Raw genomic sequence first — 20,381 nt, 5'->3', positions numbered from 1 at the left:
TATAAATGTCAATAAATTAATGAACTTGGTAAATAATTCCAGGCCATATCATTCGTACTCAGCTCGGTACAACTGTGAAACTGGCATTAAACTACATTCTATGTGCTAATAAAAGGGTCAGGAAAAGTCATCAGAACCCTTAAAGTTATTTAAAATGTCAACACTCTAGTAAAGAACCTCACATGTACTTAAGTAAAGTACTTGAAATGCACTTTTTTTTATATACTTTTATCTAAGATGTCTTATTCCACAGGTCTGTATTTAATGTTTTCCTGCAACACCTTAGAACCACCGAAAACTCAATCTCCCACAAAGCACCCGTGCATCTGCGCAGACTCAGTGGCTCAGAATATTTGCCCCATTCCCTCCTCCCAACATTAATGCTAGCTAAGATGGTGGTTTGAACGTAAATTGTCTCCACAATACCAAGAAAAGAAAGGGGCAAAAACATCTTTATAGCCTTTTATTTACAACAGATCAACACACCTACGGTTATCTTAAGTGGCCGTTTAGAGAAATTTTGACATTTCAGATACATTGGCTCGCAGTCTCCGCCCAATCTGGTGTGACTCCCTCGGAGTGGAATCTAAGCTAAATACGGACAGGGTAAGTGACGCTAACGTTAGCCAGACTGCTAACTGGACTAGCCAGCCTCCAATCTCCCTCAGTAATTAAAGGACACCTATGTCTTTCACGACTTAACAGACTGACACTACAGTATCCTCAAGCTTTCTAGAGTACTGTCCAGGTTGTCTTAATGTCGTGAGAGCAGTGTCAGTTGTTTATGGTGCAAACAACCTGCTTCCAGTTCAGCGTTAGCTTGGGTAGGCCGCGCCGTACATTTTCATGATAATGTAGCATGCTAGCGGTTAGCACGAAGCAAGCTGTCAGTTAATATGTAGGAGAAAGCGTAACGTTTTGTCATGCGTTTTTTAAAATGTTTAACACAAATATCCAGTCAGTATTTGTGTCTGTGTTTTTTTGTGATTAAACCTCCAACTGCCCCTGGATACTCGCTATCTGTCAGACCGGCTTCTTCTACCCAATTCGCATCTAATGTTAGCTTAGCCTAACGTTAGTCAAATAACATCTGTCATAATGTACGATCCAGAAGCCAGAGCAGCTAAAGTTACCAGCCTGGCTAACTGGGTATTCTGGCTTCACACACACGACTTTACCAATCAGCTGGTATTTACAAGCGAAGCTTTGACGCCCTGTTGCGTGTGAATCTATTAGCAAAATGCTGCCAGGTATATGAAATGTTGGCATTTCCCTGTTATCGTCTAGTTCAGCTATCTACTGTAGACTCTTTTATCAGCCTGGGTTTGATGGCAGCGGTGTTGTCACGTACAACCGGGCTGGTGCTTAACTGCTAACAACGGACGGTTCATTCGTAAATAAACTCAGTTTTGTTGAATTTCCCTTTTACGTCTGTAATGACGCTGTGCCGCGTAAGTTACTGTCAACCCCTGAGAGATAACACAACATCCGCATTAGCTATCATTAGTGCTGTTTGTAGCTTGTGTTTTAGGATGTAAACTCAATTTCCAGGTTCCTATCTAAAACTGAGGCAGTCTAATTCAGCAACACTGCAAAAAATCATACCTTAGTGAAGGTTATTATTTTCAGTTTTTGTCTGAAACTGTCTTGGAGAGGCATTTGGTTCAACTTTATGGTCATTTTTGTAGTTTGTGATCCATCACAAACTTCAGATGGCTTTTGTAGTACAACCAACAGTTGAAAAGTCAAAGATATTGAATTTACTATCATAGAGCACTAAGAAAACTAACCACATGTGTTGGAACAAGAACATGTTTTACACTTAGCTAGTTGATCATTAAAACACTTGCAGATAGACTTGAAATGATTAGTTAACTAATCTATAATGGATCGACAGAAAACTATCAGAAACTGAACTATTCAGTCGTTTCAGTCATTTTTCAAGCAAAAATATTGAAAAATGCAAAACATTCTCATGTTTCAGATTCTCAAATGTGAGGATTTGATGCTTAGCTTTCTCATATATCTTTGTAAGTGGAATATCTTTGTGTTCAAACAAAACAAGACATCTTGGGCTTCACTATTTTTTGTCATTTAATAGGCTAAATGATTAATCAGTGAATCATGAAAATAATTGTTAGTTGCAGCTCTACTTGCAGATTAATTTTCTGATGATTAACTAATCATTTCAGCTGCAAAATGTACCGAGAGCTTTTTCTGATATTTAATCTACCCTCAATGGTATAAGTGGAGTTGACAGAATATAAGAAATGCAATGCAATTCAACACCGTCACAAACTACAGCCTCCAAAAGTTGAGTCAACACCTCTCCGAAAAGTTAAATCAAAAACTGAACACTATATCTGCCATGAAAGTAAGATGTATTGCATTAGACTGTTTGCATTAGTTTTAGCTAGGTGTACCTAATGAACTGGCCACCGAGTATAGTGTTTCATCTGCTGCTGACTAGGTAAAACTCTGCATGAAAGATATTTATATGAATATATTTCCTTGTGTGCCTAGTCTGCTTTTGTGTACTTGGTGGTCATTAACTCAAATGCAGAGGCTGCACCATCCCGCTATTAAGTATGTGAGGGGACAACAAGTTCAATTAGTAGAAAGAATTTGTTTAGTTGACATTATTTTCACTCATTTCATGATGGAGCTCTCACACTCAGCCAATTTTCTTTGTTTTCTTAGCCCTGTGCTCTGTGACCAGCTTCAACACTCAGCTTCACCGCGCCATAGGATGTCCCACAGCCCTGAAATGAAGGACGACCCCATGGAGTGCCCTCTGTGCATGGAGCCGCTGGAGATTGATGACGTCAACTTCTTCCCTTGCACCTGTGGCTACCAGATCTGCCGCTTCTGTTGGCATCGCATCCGCACAGACGAGAACGGCCTCTGCCCCGCCTGCAGAAAGGTGAGGAAATGATGAGGTGAACTCGATAGCAGAGAACTTCATCAGAAATGAAGGCTGAGTTGTCTGTCGTGAAAGTGGAGGAGATGTGTTTAGCAAAGCAGATGTGATGAGGTAGAGTGATGCAGGGGGAAATAAACTATTCGACCCCCTTTTCAAAGTGGTCGGTCAATTTAAACATCACTTCATCATCAATTTAAAATTTATAGCCTCAGCAGTTTGGCTAGTGATGCCTGTTGAACTACCACACTGACAACTAAAAATTGCCTCTGTTACCAACTATCCCTCACAAAGCCACATCATTTAGACTAGTAGCTTTCAAACGATGGACAAAAAAATTCTTTGTTTTTTCTCTGTGTAGCCGTACCCAGAGGACCCGGCTGTGTACAAGCCTCTGTCACAGGAGGAGATCCAGAGGATAAAGAATGAAAAGAAGCAGAAACAGAACGAGAAGAAGCAGAAGGTGACAGAAAACCGCAAGCATCTGGCCAGTGTCAGAGTGGTCCAGAGAAATCTGGTGTTTGTGGTGGGACTCTCGCAGCGACTCGCCGACCCGGAGGTAAGTACAGAGTGGCCACTAACAAACTCAGTGACTTATGCTACCTGTGACCCTGGAGTGTTGGAAATGTTTAGTTTGATGTGAATAAAGCAGTTGCTGTGAAAAACTGAAGGCCCTAGCTGCTAGATTTATCTTGAACTTTTCAACATCCACAAATAGACTGATTTGACAGATTGAATGCATTTTGCTAGGAAATGTGTTTACCATACATATTAAGGTTTGTCAGTGAAGACCATTGAAGCCTCAAGGGTAAAGCTTGTGTTGAATATTGTGTATTAAGGAGCCCACAGTGAACCAAAACTCTGTGGTAACTGTAATTTTTTTTTTGCATTGTGCTCACAGGTCCTTAAACGACCAGAGTATTTTGGGAGGTTTGGGAAAATCCATAAAGTGGTCATCAACAATAGCACATCTTATGCAGGTTCACAGGTGAGAGGTTGAATCAAACTGACAAGATGTACTTGCAGTTGATGATTGGTTTATAAACTTTAACAGAGGTTAATCAATATTGATTTTTTTTTTTTTTTTAAATAAAAGAAACATTTGACTCTTACCAAGCAAAACTGTGAAACATTGTTTTGTTTACAATTTTACAGATATTTTTTACCAAGTTTTGCTTGTTTATTACGTTGTTGTTGGGGTTTTTTTGTTTTTTGTTTTTTTACGTGATTACTTTATTTTCTCAGGTATCTTTTTTTTGAAACTTTTTAAATTAATAAATTTAAAAATTTATAGATTAAATTATTGAGTGGTGAAAAAATTGATTGATTTAAACATGTAAACAGTTGTAGCCATAGAGAGACTTGTATGTTTACTTTAATTTTCTGTTTTTTCAGGGACCTAGTGCTAGTGCTTATGTCACTTACATTCGCTCTGAAGATGCTCTAAGAGCAATACAATGTGTGAACAATGTGGTTGTTGATGGCAGGACACTCAAGGTAAGTTAATCACAGTGCTCATCAGTTTTACTCATATTTTCACTGCCAAACTTGTATAAGGCTGTTTTTTTTTTTTATTATTATTATTTGTATCCTCTTCTTGTTTTTAAGACATAAATACTCTAATATTAAACATCTTGCTGTATAAAATAGTAAGATTCAACCAAAAGTCCTTAAAGAAAGAAAAGTCCTTAACTTTGAATTTTATGTACACACTTTCTTGTATCATTTTTTACTCAGAGCTTGTATCTCTGTCTTTTTGTTACAGGCTTCTTTAGGCACAACAAAGTACTGCAGTTACTTCCTTAAAAGTATGCAGTGTCCCAAACCTGATTGTATGTATCTACATGAGCTGGGGGATGAAGCAGCTAGCTTTACTAAAGAGGAGATGCAGGTAAGCTCTCAGAATAAATCTTTGCTCTATTCTTTGTGAGTTGTTAGTGTTTGAAAAAGCAGTTGTCTCATGTTGTGTTATTTGTTTTTAGGCGGGAAAACATCAAGAGTATGAGCAGAAACTCCTCCAAGACCTTTATAAAATTAACCCTAGCTTTCTACAACCTCCAGCCTGTGGTGCAGAGAAGTCAAAGAGTAAATCAAGCTCCACACAGAGGTTGTTATTTATTAATTTAATCTATGCTCTTCCTCTTATTACTTCAACAGTACATCTTGATCATTGTGCTAAGCTTGATTCTTCTCTTGGTTTATAACAGAACCAACAATAGCAATGGTAAAGATGGGTGGCCGACGCTGTCAGGGCATAACAAACTAGCCAACGGGCTTTCAGAGGACCGCAAGTCTCCTCCGCTGCTAGACTATCTAGACCAAGAAGTTATTACTTCTGATGGGCTAGATACAGAGCTGGCTCCTGGTCAGCGCACTGCCCTGTCCCCTTTCTCCTCTAACTGTGACAGTAACAGGTAACACAGACCACTCCTCAGCATTAGGGCTTTATATTCAACAAAAAGTATTGAATTATTTTTGCTTTAGCATTTTTTGGTAATGTGTATCTAAATTTGTCTTTTCTTTCCACAGTCCCAGTGACAAACCTCCAGAATCAATTGGTATGGTGAATGGAGAGACTTTACAACAGGTATAACAACCTTACCTTTTGTTATTTTAGTTACGTCTAAATGACGGTGAATCAGGTCTGAGAAGGACGATGTCACAAGCATTTGTTCCTCTCTCTTTTTCCAGATACCCACCAGTGACTCCCCCTCCCCTCCCCCGGGTTTAACTAAGCCCAGCCTGGTGGTGCCCATCAGCGTGTCAGACCTCACAGCCCGTTCGCCCTTTGAGGGTGCGGCAGCTGAGTCCCAGTCGCTCTTTTCAGACAACAGTAACTTCAGACATCCTAACCCTCTCCCTGCTGGCCTGCCCCCCTTCCCCAACTCCCCACGCGGCAGCTCTGACTGGCCCATGACCCCTGAACCACAGAGCCTCTTCACATCAGGTAAAATGGAGATTTAATTGATAAGTTTCTTATATTTTAAATGCCTGACTGGCTTTTAAAACTGTGATGCCCCAAAGTAACAGCACAAGTTTCTTTTGTCTAGTTTTCAAATGATGATTTGACCTGCAGCTGCTTTATTCTGACTATTTGCTTTCATAATGCAGTGGCCATTAGCATCGTACACCATAATATTGACTGTAATGGTGGTGTCTTATTAATGTTTGCATTTTCTGCTCTTGCAGGCATTGTAAATTGCCCTTTATAATAAAGCAATCAAAATGCTTAAGAGGGCTGCCCCCTGTTAATAGATTAGTCGACTGTTTGTCAGGGACCTAGTCAACATTTAATCATGAGCTGTAATTCATTAGTCATTACTGAATGACGCATCTCTGGCTTCACTGTATTGCTCACAAGTAATACGATTTTAAAAGGTATTCTGCGTGACAACATTTTTCTTAGAAAGGAAAACAACATTGGAGAACAGTTTGAGGGATTTAGCCTGTTAACAGACACAGCCATTTTAGTTCACAAGGCCTAAAATAATGTTCCCAAAATAAAAAGGTTACTGTTCTTCGACCTTTTTGATTACAGTCATAACCCTGCTCTCTTTTGAAAGGTAACTCTTTAAATTTTACAACCAGCAAGTCAGAATGAGTAGAAGAGAAACTGAACCAAAGTAACAGAGGCACAAATAGGGAAGAAATGTCAGGTTTTTTGACGGGCTTATTTTATTTGGTATAAAAAAGGGAATATAAGGCCTGTAGTTGTACCTTTTCTTGTGTGCTTTGTATAGATAGAATCAGGAGACGTAGAGCTTTCAAACTGTGTTTAATTTGTCAAGGCTCAGTGAAGATTGAGTTCAGTACAGACCAAAACACACCTTAAGTAGCGTTACTGAGGCCAAGGCGTCCCACAGGTGGGTGGGTGTAATTTAAAAGGTTAAGAGAGGTCACAGATGTAGCTCTAACGGCACCAGCCAATCAGCAAGTCAAATCAAAGTCAAAGAAATCCTAAGGCTGTTAGTCGACTAAGAATTTCTCACATCAGGGACAGCTCCAGTAACTTGTCTGTCTTCTTCCCTCACAGACACAATACCAGTGTCTTCTTCCACAGACTGGCAGGCGGCCTTTGGCTTTGGCTCGTCCAGCAAACAGCAGGACGATGACCTGGGCTTCGATCCTTTCGACGTCACCCGCAAGGCTTTGGCCGACCTGATAGAGAAGGAGCTTTCGGTGCAGGATCAGAGTCCCTTGTCCCCAGGGCACCTCCCCCAAGGGAGCAATCACGGTCCCAGCCTGCTGCCCCCCAATCCAAGCGCCGCCTCTCACCACTTCCCCAGCAGCCTGCCACGCCTCCCCCAGCTCCACCACAGAGCCATCTACAGCTCCTTCAGTTTCCCCGGCAGTCAGAACAGCCAGGCCAGTCAGCAGCAGCAGCCAGCCGCCAGACATCCCTGGATGGGCGTCCCCACACGAAATAACCTCACACACTTGAACCACTCAGCCAGTGCTGCCTCACACAGTAATTTCCTGGACCTGAATCTGCCCCATCAGCACAACACAGGGCTGGGAGGGATCCCCATCTCAGGTATCAGACACCTGGGTCAGTGTGGCACCTTTCTTTGTCCCTTGGAAGCAGTTCATGTTAAAGCAGGGATCAGATGTGTTACGTAATGATGTTATTGAATGTCACAATGTATACACTGCCACGTAGCATTGTGATACTTGTTTTGATTAACTTTTATTGACCTTACAGAGGAAAGAAAAACACTGTTAGATGCAGTCTCTGATCAAAACACCTGAGGAGCTTACACATCTGTTTCCCTCTTCTCTCCTGCAGAAAACAGTGGCTCTATAGACGGCTTAAATGTGAAAGAGTGGCAGGATGGCCTGAGAGCTCTCCTGCCCAATATCAATATCAACTTCGGGGGTCTCCCAAATTCCTCTTCCTCTTCATCCTCCTCATCCTCCAACAGTGTTAATCACATCGGTGGGCCGGTGGGGCCAGCAGGCATCTCACACAGCCTGAGCTGGGACGGCACAGCCAGTTGGATGGACCCTGCTATCATCACAGGTAGAAACTGTAACTCACTTAATTAGTTGATCAACAGAAAATGAATTTAACAATTTTGATGTTCGATTAATGGTTTAATTGATTTATCATTTAGCTTCAGTTTCATATCATTGTAAATTGAATATATGGCTGCAACTAACTATTTTCTTTTTTGGTTAATCTGGTGCTTAAATTCTCAATGAATTGCTTGGTTTGTAAAAATGTAAGAAAATAATAAAAAATACCCACAACAGGTTCTTAAAGCCCCTTCACATTGCTTTTGTTTCTCAACCAACAATCCAAAAACAAGAAAAACAGCGAGTTCTTACATCATAGAAGCTGTTGTTTGACATTTGTGAAAAATTGCTGAAAATAGTTAGTTGATTGAAAGGTTTCCACTTATCCTGTAGATACGGACGCACTTCTGTTCATACTGGAATCGGTGGTGTGTGTAGGCGGACACGTTGCACACATGCGCGCTAGAAAACATGATGGCGACCTGACAGCAAGAAGAAGCGCTCCTTTATTTGTTTTATTTGGCTGAACAACATGAAAAAGTTAAAAAAAAAAAACAACTGTTTGTTTGTGGCCGTTTAACAAGAACAGGACCAGGGATGGGAAATAAACTGTATATTCATACTGTGCACAAAATGAGCGTCCAGTTTACTTGTCCTGCACATGTGCAGTCGGCGCTCACAGTGCAGACCGTCTGAGCAGACCTTGTGTGGATTTGGGCACATAAAGGAATTTTCGTCATGTGGACACAGAAACTGTGGTTTGGCTTTTAGATGCAGTGTCACCTACATGACAAAAGTGTTCGGTTAATTGGAAGCTGATGGAGGAAGTGTTTCACAAGTTGTGGTAAAAATTCCAGGAACAATATAAATTATAAAGGCCTTTGAAATAGTCTGCGTTGTTGTTTTTGGGTTCTTGTTTTTGTTTTTTTTAATACTTCTTGCTGCAATTGATCATTTTGGTGTCAATCACAATTACAAAGTCAACTAGGGCTGCAACTAACCATTAATTTCATTATTGATCAATCTGCCAATTACTTTCTCAATTAATGGATTAATTCCTTTGTCTATTAAATGTCAGAAAATATTTTTAAATTTTGCAGAAAAGTGAAATATTCAAATTGCTGTTTTTGTCTGACCAACATTCCCAAACCCAGAGATATTAGATGTGGCAAAAATCAAAAAGCAAATGTTCCCATTTACAAAGCTGTTTGGCATTTTTGCTTAAGAAATTAGTAAAATGATGAATCAGTTATCAAAATAGTTGCCGACTAATTTTCTGTCAATCAACAAATCGATTAATCCCTTCAGCTTAAACGTCAGTTGTGCAACGCTTATGAAGTTAAATATAAGTTAACGGTATTTATGTGCTTTATTAGAGCTCCGACAGTGAAAATTGTTTTAAATAAAGCAACTTATAGCACAAGGAGTGGAGATTGTCGACAACACTAAACATTAGCTGCACAGCATTTGTCTTTACTGCAGTGTGTTGAGAGTGTGTGTGTTGAGAAGTCTCCCCACTGTATTTTTGTCATCACTCATCTATCCTGTGACCTCTGTCTCCCCCCTTCTGCCCCCTCAGGCATCCCAGCCTCGGCAGGCAGCAGTTTAGACTGTCTCCAGGACGACAACCCACCACACTGGCTCAAGTCCCTGCAGGCGCTCACAGAGATGGATGGCCCGGTCAGTTCAGCGGTGCCCACTCCCCAGCCCCTCCACAGCGGCCTCCTCGACGCCCACCTCCCCCTCCACCACAGAGCCACTGGCGGCTGGGCTCCCTACCTGCCCCCACCCACAGCCAACCCTGCCAGCCAGTTCCACTCCCCTCCCCCAGGCTTCCAGACCGCCTTCAGACCCCCGGGACAGCCCGCCACAGAGCTGCTACAGAGTGCCGCTGTGGACCGCCACTGAACTCAGACTACAGCAGACACCCATCCATTCCCCAACTACCACTTTATACCCTCTCATCCTGTACCCCCCCCCCCTCCCCCCGCAATACACACCAATCTGCAGAGTATGAAAAATTATTAACAAAGTAACAAACATGCTTTCTTCTTTTTCTCTTCCTCCTTCCTTTTTGTCTACTCCGAAAGGCCTATTTGTTTTTGTTTTTTTTAATACTTCTTGCTGCAATTGATCATTTTGGTGTCAATCACAATTACAAAGTCAACTAGGGCTGCAACTAACCATTAATTTCATTATTGATCAATCTGCCAATTACTTTCTCAATTAATGGATTAATTCCTTTGTCTATTAAATGTCAGAAAATATTTTTAAATTTTGCAGAAAAGTGAAATATTCAAATTGCTGTTTTTGTCTGACCAACAGTCCCAAACCCAGAGATATTAGATGTGGCAAAAATCAAAAAGCAAATGTTCCCATTTACAAAGCTGTTTGGCATTTTTGCTTAAGAAATTAGTAAAATGATGAATCAGTTATCAAAATAGTTGCCGACTAATTTTCTGTCAATCAACAAATCTATTAATCCCTTCAGCTAAAACGTCAGTTGTGCAACGCTTATGAAGTTAAATATAAGTTAACGGTATTTATGTGCTTTATTAGAGCTCCGACAGTGAAAATTGTTTTAAATAAAGCAATTTATAGCACAAGGAGTGGAGATTGTCGACAACACTAAACATTAGCTGCACAGCATTTGTCTTTACTGCAGTGTGTTGAGAGTGTGTGTGTTGAGAAGTCTCCCCACTGTATTTTTGTCATCACTCATCTATCCTGTGACCTCTGTCTCCCCCCTTCTGCCCCCTCAGGCATCCCAGCCTCGGCAGGCAGCAGTTTAGACTGTCTCCAGGACGACAACCCACCACACTGGCTCAAGTCCCTGCAGGCGCTCACAGAGATGGATGGCCCGGTCAGTTCAGCGGTGCCCACTCCCCAGCCCCTCCACAGCGGCCTCCTCGACGCCCACCTCCCCCTCCACCACAGAGCCACTGGCGGCTGGGCTCCCTACCTGCCCCCACCCACAGCCAACCCTGCCAGCCAGTTCCACTCCCCTCCCCCAGGCTTCCAGACCGCCTTCAGACCCCCGGGACAGCCCGCCACAGAGCTGCTACAGAGTGCCGCTGTGGACCGCCACTGAACTCAGACTACAGCAGACACCCATCCATTCCCCAACTACCACTTTATACCCTCTCATCCTGTACCCCCCCCCCCCCTCCCCCCGCAATACACACCAATCTGCAGAGTATGAAAAATTATTAACAAAGTAACAAACATGCTTTCTTCTTTTTCTCTTCCTCCTTCCTTTTTGTCTACTCCGAAAGGCCTATTTGTTTTTGTTTTTGTTTGTGGCACACCAGTTATCAGTACCCTTTGTCTGCTACCATCACCACTCCTTAGACCTAGTTCTGGGCTTAACAACAGGATTCATTGTGAAGCTCACTGTTTACGGAGAGCACAGGAAACGGTATAGCATCGAGCGTCCAGTGGTGACACGAAAGTTCGCAAACTCCACGAACTGGCGAAGAAACAAATGAGCTGAAGTGAGGTCTTTTTTTAAAAGTAACTAATGATTACGCATGAACAACATTTGTGTTATTTGAAAGTTGAAGTCGCGATTAGTTTTTGAGGAATGAAGCAAGCTGTGAATCTGCTCTTTGAAGCTTTGCCCCAAAGACCCTCATCCTCCCCACTATAACAGGAGACTGTGAAACGGTTAACCCTTACAGCTGAGTTGTGAATAAGACGAGGTGAGAGAGAGAGAGAGAGAAAAGGGGTTGGCACTTAGCTTTTTTGAGAGTGGTTTTTAAAAAATAAAAAAAAAGTAAAACAAAAAAAAATACGCTGAGATTTGGTGAGTAGAGAGTGAATGCAGATGACACAGGGGAGTTGAGGGCACAGGCTATGCATGGGCTCCCTGTTAGGTAGGGACACAAATGGTCTGCTTGAGAGGCCACTTGGCCCACATTCCCTTTAGCGGAGGGCTCCCACTGGTCCCGTCTTGCTGGAAGGATAATTTTGCTGAACCTCTGTATCAGAGGATAGAGCACTGCCTAACCGCGGGGAGCCAGGGCTTTGGGAGATCGTGGCACACATCCTGAGCACTAGGGTTAGACTCTTACTCAAAGTGCCACTGTGTGGTACCTACAGTAGCTAGCCCTAATATGGACAGCCACCAAGTAAACATGACAATGACTAGATGGATGAGGAAATGTCAAAAATACTAATGAGGGTAGCAAAAGGGTAAACAGGTCCCTTGGTTCGACCCACGAGGGCTTAAACGAGGCCTTAAAATGGACAGATGAGAGAAAGGAGCTTAAGTGATTGGAAGAGGAGTCTAGCGTCAACGATTGCTGAAAAATATGCAATTTGTATTTGACTTCGGCAACTGTATTTGAGTGTGTGTCACAAAGGAAGGTGCTGCAAGACGATACCACGTACTGTAGTAGTGATTTAAGGAGCTCTCAGCCTTTAGGATTTGAGATCGACCTCTGACCACCGCCTTTTTTCTTTTTGAAGTCTTAATTCTGATCTGTGTTCGCTCTCTCTCTTTCTCTCTCTCTTACCACCCCCCCACCCCCCCCACCCCCCCTCCTGCTGTTCTCTATTTAACAGTATTCACAAAAATGAACAAACTCATCCAGGAGAAACCAACACAGAGTCATACAATGGGTTTTAACATGATGTTGCGAGGAAAAAAAAACAAATTGAGGCGCTTAAAAGGAAGTGAACTGTCCTCTGCAGGTCTGGAAAAAAGAACCTTAAATAAAACTGAAAACTTGGAGCTGGTGTTTGTCTGCTGTTGTGTTCTCACCACCCTGACTCAAACATGTGCACTTATCAATATTTTAACTTTATAGCACTCACCACCATACTGTATATCACTACAATCTCTTATAAATGACTCTTGTTTCTTATTCCAATGTCATCCACTAGAGGGCAGATCACTTTCTTTCAGTGATGAAGCTCTGCAGTCAAACTTAAGTTGAGCACACGCACACAAGGTTACACAGAATGACACTCAGATACTACAGTTTCTCAGATGCACCATGTTTTTTTTTTTTAATGTAAGCAAACTATTTCAACATATTTAAGTATTTATAAGACACATTCAATTATCAAATGCAAAGTTGATGCAGATCAGAAGAAGGTGTTACCACATATTTCAGTGCACATCACTACCCTTCAGTTTGAAGCTCTGCACTTTCGCAGAACAATGCAGCAGTAGATACCTGCAGCAGAACGTTGTAAGTCCTGTAGGACTTACAACAGACACAGGGAGGAGCGAAGTTGATACTTATACAGTGGCTTCGCTATTTCACTTAGGCATCTGAATCTGGCACCTATTTTTTTTTTTGCCAGTCCAAGGTTAATTTTTGTTAGGGTTGCAACTAAATATTTCCATTAACGAAGAAACGTTTAGACCAGGTGTTTTCAAAGTCTGACACTGTGACCCCCCACCTCTGAGAAAATTGAGACAGCTTCACCCCACCACTACAGCTCCCATAATTTGTGGTTTTTGGGGGATGTAAACAGGAAGTTAGTGTTTTGTTTGCTATTGTTGGTTTTGTAAGAGAGAGAGAGAGAAATAAATAAGGGAAAAAATGAATGAGGGTAAACAGTCCAGGTTAATCATTTAAATGTTAATGTAGACAAGAACATTATTAACGACCAGGGGTCCCCACCGTTACTTAAATTTAATGAGAGAAACAAATTAAAATCATTAGAAATAGTTTTGAAAGGCTTTTTGTTTTGGAAAAATTCAGTAGTTTTGACGTAAAGTTCAGATTCCTTCAAGAAAACAGAAAATACAGGTTTGTTTCCAGAAAATTTACATCTAAGAATATGATATTTGGCAAATAAAATGATAAATTTTCAATAAATTTATAACAAATAAGAATGTTTTTCTTTGGATTCATGGAAATTATGAAATCCAAATAACATGTTATGGTAATGCAAACAAAAAAACATGAATTACCCAGCAAGGTTTGGCTAAAATATTCTGGTGTGAGAACAAATCCAAAATAAATGTCTAAGTGTTTCAGGAGGAGCTTTACGCCATGAACACAGGAAGTATAATGTTGCCATGGAGACAGTTAGCTTAGCTCAGTTAGCTGTGGACTACAAGTTGAACTGTGTTTATTTAGCCAATTTTTGTTAAAATTTTGACAAACTGGCACCATTTAAAGTAGGCCAAATTAGCTTTTAGCAGTTCCTGTTTGCGGTGCACCCATGGATGTAAAGATAACTGTAACTGGATTACTTTGATAATGAAGAAAACTTAAAAATCTGATGCTTCTCATTCAAGTTCTGCAGTAATAAGGAGCGTCTTTTTTCAATGGTTTCTAAGCGGATTTCTGGATGTTTATTCGTGATTGAAGATCGGACATAATTATATCCTCGGAAACCGTAAGTCACACTGATTCAATAAATATGTGTATCATGTGTGTATGTGCAGATTTGACCGAGTTATGACTGTTTATGTATTAAATGTTTATATACTACTTACATGGGCTAAATGAGCAAAGCAGAAAAACGGCAAATCCTCACATTTACAAAGCTGTAAACGGAATTTTTTTTCCTTTTTTTTCACTATTTTTGCTTGTTAACCCTGACCAGGTTCTTTTTGATTTATTTTTGCAGACTTTATATTCATTCTATGTTCAGCAGCTTTTAAACTGTCCCTTTTCTTTTTAAAACTTAGCTGTAAGGCTAACGTATAATTTTGTCAATTTAAAAAAGTATAATGCTGCCAGGAACCCAAAATACAAGAAAAATGACACAGGCAACTGTAAAAATTTAGAAATCTTTAGTCATAATCACTCAAAATATTATCATAGAACAACTCAGGTTGTAAAAAGTATTAAGTATTCATACACAAATACAGCAGAAAAATGTAAGAATTCAAACTGTAATACTGTTTGTGTTCATGTGTTAAGTGATTTTATCCCAAATTGTTTTCAGGCCTCTTCTTCAATCAAAGTCTATGTAAATCACTGAAAATATTAATAATTCACTGTTTTAAAAAATAATTTAATAAACATTTTCATGTTCTACAGACATAAATTAGATCATGTGTGAAAGCTCCACATCAGGTTTCTCAGCTCAGACTCCATAGGGCTAATTGACTGCCCGATTATTAGATTATCTAAGTATTTGAAAATCATTTTTCAGATAATCGACTGATGGATTTGTATCGTTTCAGCTCTGTTCCTGGAGTAACTGGACATGTGGCTGAATAAAACCCCCTCTGATTCAGCCCCGGGGACAGCTGAAGTTGCCCCCTCTGTTTTCAGGATCCAGGTGCTGAGGAGGCGCCAGCAGAGCAAGGTGAGTGTGTGAATAATGCAGGCAGGCAGCAGATTCAGGGGCCGTGACAATGAGTCAGCAGCAACACGGGGGGGGGCTACTGAGAGTGTTCGCAGACCAACACACACACATGCAGGCACTGCGCTGAAACATGATGGAGGTATCTTTGTGATGATGCATGCCTGACACATTCAAGAATAGCATCTGTTTGTTTTCTACAGCTACAGAAAATAACTCCAGCGTCTGGCTTCTTTCCGCTGTAGTGGAAAAAAACTGGCACCAAATTTGCCCTAAAAGCATGCTGGACTTAATCATTGAGTGCTTTGGGACAGACAGTGTTTGCGATGATTAGTTTATTGATTTGCCTGCTTTGCTGAAACGGCATATTTATGCTCATTATCATAAAGGGGATAGAGGAGGACTGGGAAGTGAGGATGAATGATGAAGCAAAAGAGGTAAGAGGTAATTCATAGAGAGGAATCACCTTTTACTGTTAAAGCACTGGGCACAACAGTTGCAGGAAATTATTCTTATTTAATTTGAAATTGGGATTTTTACAGCATCGGGACAATTTCGTGACTTCAAATTCCTCTCTCCAAATGTCTGACTGAAGTATGTTGCGTATCTGCAGCATTTGACTACGGCCAGGTGTTACATCAGGACAAGCAGAAAAAGCCCTGATTTTTCACTCTTCCACAGAGCTGTCCTCTGCAGGGGTTCCGTCTGTTAAACTGCTGAAATCTCGCTTTTCTTGAGGACTGCAGCTACCGTGTGAGGGCATGTGGAGAGGGCACGGTAGCTGCAGTGGCTGCCGCCAGAGTAAGCGGCATGCCCTGAAAGGCATGGATGCATTATGAAACAATACTAGTATATAACGTAGGAGCAAGACTCCCAAACTGCAGCCGTGTCGTTTTGCCTCTTTTTCGGAGACATTTTGCTGTTGAACCAGGTCTCTCGGATGCTTCTGTTGCACTTGAATTCCAGTATTTATTTCATACTGGAGATGAAGAGAGGCTGCCTCAAGCCTCCTGCCACAACAGATCCACACTGACAGTGGTCTGTAATGATATTATACTTCGTACTGCAGCATACTATTCAAAATATTATAAGAAACCATCGAAAAGAGTCTGAGATGCAGATTATAACGGGGACTGTACAAAAATCGTTGGGCTTGGGGTGAAAAAAGCAAGCCTTATTAATATTTTGTTCAGAACCCTCTCCCCTTCACTTAGAAAAAAAACTGGAATACAGCAGCATGGACATCTCCATCAGTTAATTAAATTAATTTGATGGGAGCTGACCTTGTTTGTCTCTTCAAACCTTGTTTTTTATTTGTTTAAGGTATAAGGACTGTTTAAGGTCTTTTTCATATGTTTTTACAGTCGATAAAGAAGGAAAGTAATTTGGGTATACGGACTCAGTTATGTTTATTGGTCTTTACAGATATTTGTATTATTGTATATCTATGGTAAATCTCGCAAGGGAAGGTTGAAATAAAACATACTGTAAATCAAGGATGAGAAAAAACTCTAAGAACCTCCCATGCTCACTCAAAATGTAGGAAAAAAATACAAAATACACACAATCCTCCTTCTCTTCTGACCCCACTGCTCCCTCACCCCTAATATTTTTGTACAGTCACTGAAGCAGAGCTATCCTGCTGCCAAACTGATTTAAACTCCTTTACTAATTTTAAATGAAATGTGATTTTGGCCTCAGTATGCTGTGCAGATGTAATATGAAGAAAGAAATAAACAAAAACTAACAATATTGGATTGGCTCTAAATTATAGGACTGATCAGGATCTGGAGCAAAACAAGACTAAGGGGCAGGTTTATGGGTTGTCAAAACTAGTTTGTAAGATATCAAAAGTGCTTATACCAGGTCCAAACAGCCACACCTGAAGCTGGAGTGAAAAGCCAGCTGTCATAGAGAGAACAGGGCTCACAGTGCACATTTTCAGACAGTTTCTCCAGGGAGACACTGTGTTGCACTCTGTTGTTAACACGAAACGTGACACAATAAGTTGTGTAACAAATGCAAAAAAGAGAGCTGGGGAGCGAAGTTCAACCCTTGGCTCCTTTCTCACCTCAGCACAGGTGACCAATCACAGCAGGAAAACTGGTGTGAATGTGGGATTGACGCTTTCGGAAAATCGGACACAGACCTCCCTGATCTGACGCCAGAAAGGTGTCAGGGTGTGTTTGGGGCTATTTAGCAGTAAAAAAAAAAGTACAGCTGAGGTTGATGGAAATAATATTAGTTTGACAGGCCTTTGTGATCAACCAAAGAATTAGACAAATGGAAAATTTTGACCTGATGATGGCGCTAGATAAAGAGTTCAGGGAATAGCCAAAGTGTTTACGATTCACACTGGGGAACGTAGATGTGTGTATCAGTTTTCATGCAATCAATCTAATAGTTGTTGAGAAATTTCTCTCAAAACCACAAATACCATCCTCATTGGGGTCCTAGAGGAAGAGTCCATAGGATCCCCCCTGTGGGGACGACGAGTATTGAATATCTGTACCGAATTTTTACCAATCCATCCAGCAGATGATGAGATATTTTACTGGATAAGTGGAAACAAAAAGGTCAAAGGATCACCAGTGTGAGAAGGATTCATCCTCTGGGGACCATGAAGGTCTGTACTAAATTTCATAGCGATCCATCCAATAGTCTGGGCCCCAGTGGTGACTGACCGGCTGACCAACGCCACCATCCCTAGAGCCATGCTGTCCGCGTGGATAAAAATGAACTGAGCTCTGTGACTTTACAGCAAGAAATGTTAAAAACAGTCACTTAATACAAAGGCCCCCTGAACCCGTGGGCCCCTGAGGCTGTGCTAAATAGTCCTGTTCAGTAATTCGTCCGCGCTGAGAGGATTTTCTTATCAATACGGCTATTTTTCTTTATCTTGCGCAAACTGACAGAAGTTTTTCAGGCCCTATCAGGAGCCCAGGTTTTTGACCTCAAACCAACATGTGTTTCAGCGAGGAGGACAATCTGAACTTACAATTTTTAGTTTATGTGGTTTACATATGACAACATTATATATATAGTTTCCTGGCCCTTGTCTGACTGTCTGCATGGGAAACCTGCAGGGACCGCTCTCAGCAGAAAGCACTCTGTCCATTTGTCAGCCTTTGGCAGGCTCTCTCACTAGTGCAGCTGCCTGCACTGCAAAGAATGACAGTTTTGACAAGTTATTTAGCTTCATATTGAGCTTTTAGAACTAGAGCTTAAAGAATTTGTCAGTTAATCATGTAGTTAGATGGAAAAAAAATGATCAGTAACTATTTTGGTAGTCATCAAAACTGCGATCATTCTCTGGTTCCAGCTTCTGCAATGTGAGAATCTGCAACTTTTCTCCATTTTATGTTGTTGTAAACTGGATATCTTTGGATTCTCGACCGTTGTTTAGACAAAAAAGACATTTGAAGACATCACCTTGAGCTCTGAGAAACTGTGATGGGCATTTTTCATCTTTCTACTGTTTTATAGACTGAACTAAAATCAAGAAATGAATCAGCAAAATAATCGATTAGAAAATAATACTTAGTTAAAAACCTTATTGAAACAATGAAAAACCATATACTTAGCACCCATTTTCTCGAGACTAGTGGCAATATTATGAAACTAGAAAAAAAGAAATTAAGAAAAAGGCATGACAGTTTAAGTTAACTGACACTCAATATGCATTAAATTATTTCACCTTATTGGCACATATTATTTTTCTTGCTCCCTAAAAAGTAATATTTAGAAGAGACTCTGCAAAAGACTGAATGGCACAGTGAGGTGTGTATTTTTTGCAGTGTGCACAACTCTCAACTGACCCACACGAGCCTTTACTGTAAATTCCACCAGCAGTCTAGTTAATGTGTCCTGGCCAGGAAAACTGACATGGTCCTCCATCATCGTACAACATGTAATGGCTCTGCTGTGTGGGATCTGTATAGAGTGCTGCTGGAATGAATCCTAAAACCTGGAAATAAGTCAGCATTTTTAAACACCCAGTTCCCTCATCCTGAAGTCGATGGGTTTTTTGAAGTGTTTTTGGTTATATGCCTGAAAAATAGGTCTGTGGTTAATACAAGCTCAAGAGATTTTAACAGTTTATTCTGCGACATAAACCAAGTCAGTAAATTGCCCACTAGTGATTTTTTAAGCTTTTAAATGTCTTTAAAAAAAGGCATTTGCTAACAAGTGGCTAAATGAGACCATAGAAGTTGTTGGGGACATTGAAAATCATCAGAGTGAACATCAAAACCGATCTCCTCACCACCTTATTTGCTGCAATAATCCAAAAGCCAACGGAAAAATCCACTGGCTTTTTGTCCAGGGAACCAGGGTGCTGCTAATTTCTGAGTTGGCCTGCAAATATACATCATCCCTGCAGCACTCCATGGACAGCGCTTTATGTCTAACAATATCTCTGTGTCTTTTCCTGCAACCTCAGGGAAAAGACACTTCCCAATGCGTCTCTTATTTTTCCTCTTTTGGGTTTTTCTTCGTCATGACAGCAGTCCATGAGTCATCAATATTTAGCCTGAACATCAAAATGCCACAATAAGATATATAAGGTTAGAGATCTGTTTTCAAAAAATCCCTTGTTCAGACATTTTCCAACAGAAGTTTAAGAACTGATACTGGATCAAGAGAGCAGTGTGTAGGAGGAGAGACCTTAGATCGTGGCCAGATTAACCTCCTATGAGGCAACAATTTGTTGTTGGCTCACTATTGACCCCCCATTGTACATGGCAGTTACATTCACCAACACATACTCTAAAGGTGAAGTGATTAGTTGATCAGGTGATTAGTTGATAGACAGAAGTAAAAATTCCAAAAATTCACCGGTACCAGCTTCTCAAATGTGAGTATTTGCAAGTTTCTCCCAGTTTTCAGAGATAGTGAACTCAAAATTTGGGTATTTCTGTGTGTTGGTCAGACAAAACACAGCAATCTGAACATGTTAACTTGGGCTTTGGACATATTTTCTGAAATCAACAATCAACTCATTATTAAACAAAATAATTGTCATACCTATTGATAATGAAAGCAATTGTTGGTAGCAGCCCTAAAGTTTTTCTGTGATGGAATAAATTGACCTTGTGTTAATTAGGCAGTTTGATAAAACACAACTTTAAAACAAATGAGTTCAATTTAAACTAAAACATTTTGAGGC

At 40.7% G+C, this 20,381-nt stretch overlaps 1 protein-coding gene across 2 annotated transcripts; it reads left to right on the top strand.

Annotated features, from left to right (window-relative positions):
• The first annotated feature begins 371 nt into the window (after positions 1-371).
• cnot4a (CCR4-NOT transcription complex, subunit 4a) lies at positions 372-10,026 on the top strand. 2 transcript variants are annotated; one of them, XM_040133363.1, is made up of 13 exons: positions 372-606; positions 2,701-2,923; positions 3,282-3,479; positions 3,822-3,908; positions 4,316-4,417; positions 4,686-4,811; positions 4,903-5,027; positions 5,128-5,334; positions 5,450-5,507; positions 5,612-5,867; positions 6,954-7,454; positions 7,707-7,940; positions 9,516-10,026. In XM_040133363.1, exons 2-13 carry the CDS (start codon positions 2,750-2,752, stop codon positions 9,842-9,844), a joined length of 2,397 nt encoding a protein of 798 aa, XP_039989297.1. In that variant the 5' UTR covers positions 372-606; positions 2,701-2,749; the 3' UTR covers positions 9,845-10,026. The 2 variants fall into 2 exon arrangements, with proteins under 2 accessions (XP_039989297.1, XP_039989296.1); XM_040133362.1 differs by having other exon boundaries at positions 6,954-7,469.
• The last annotated feature ends 10,355 nt before the right edge of the window (positions 10,027-20,381 follow it).

This window comes from Xiphias gladius, chromosome 8 (assembly GCF_016859285.1).
Source record: "Xiphias gladius isolate SHS-SW01 ecotype Sanya breed wild chromosome 8, ASM1685928v1, whole genome shotgun sequence".
Classification (NCBI taxonomy): Eukaryota; Metazoa; Chordata; class Actinopteri; order Istiophoriformes; family Xiphiidae; genus Xiphias; species Xiphias gladius.
The sequence above is the reverse complement of the archived record's forward strand: the minus strand, read 5'-3'. Positions and strand labels throughout refer to the sequence as shown.

Bases quoted from the DNA above. Each gene is read 5' to 3' on its own strand.
- cnot4a (XM_040133362.1), top strand. From the start codon at position 2,750: ATGTCCCACAGCCCTGAAATGAAGGACGACCCCATGGAGTGCCCTCTG. The intron at 4,812-4,902 runs GTAAGCTCTCAG...ATTTGTTTTTAG, and splicing joins TTACTAAAGAGGAGATGCAG to GCGGGAAAACATCAAGAGTA. The intron at 7,470-7,706 runs GTCAGTGTGGCA...TCTCTCCTGCAG, and splicing joins CTCAGGTATCAGACACCTGG to AAAACAGTGGCTCTATAGAC.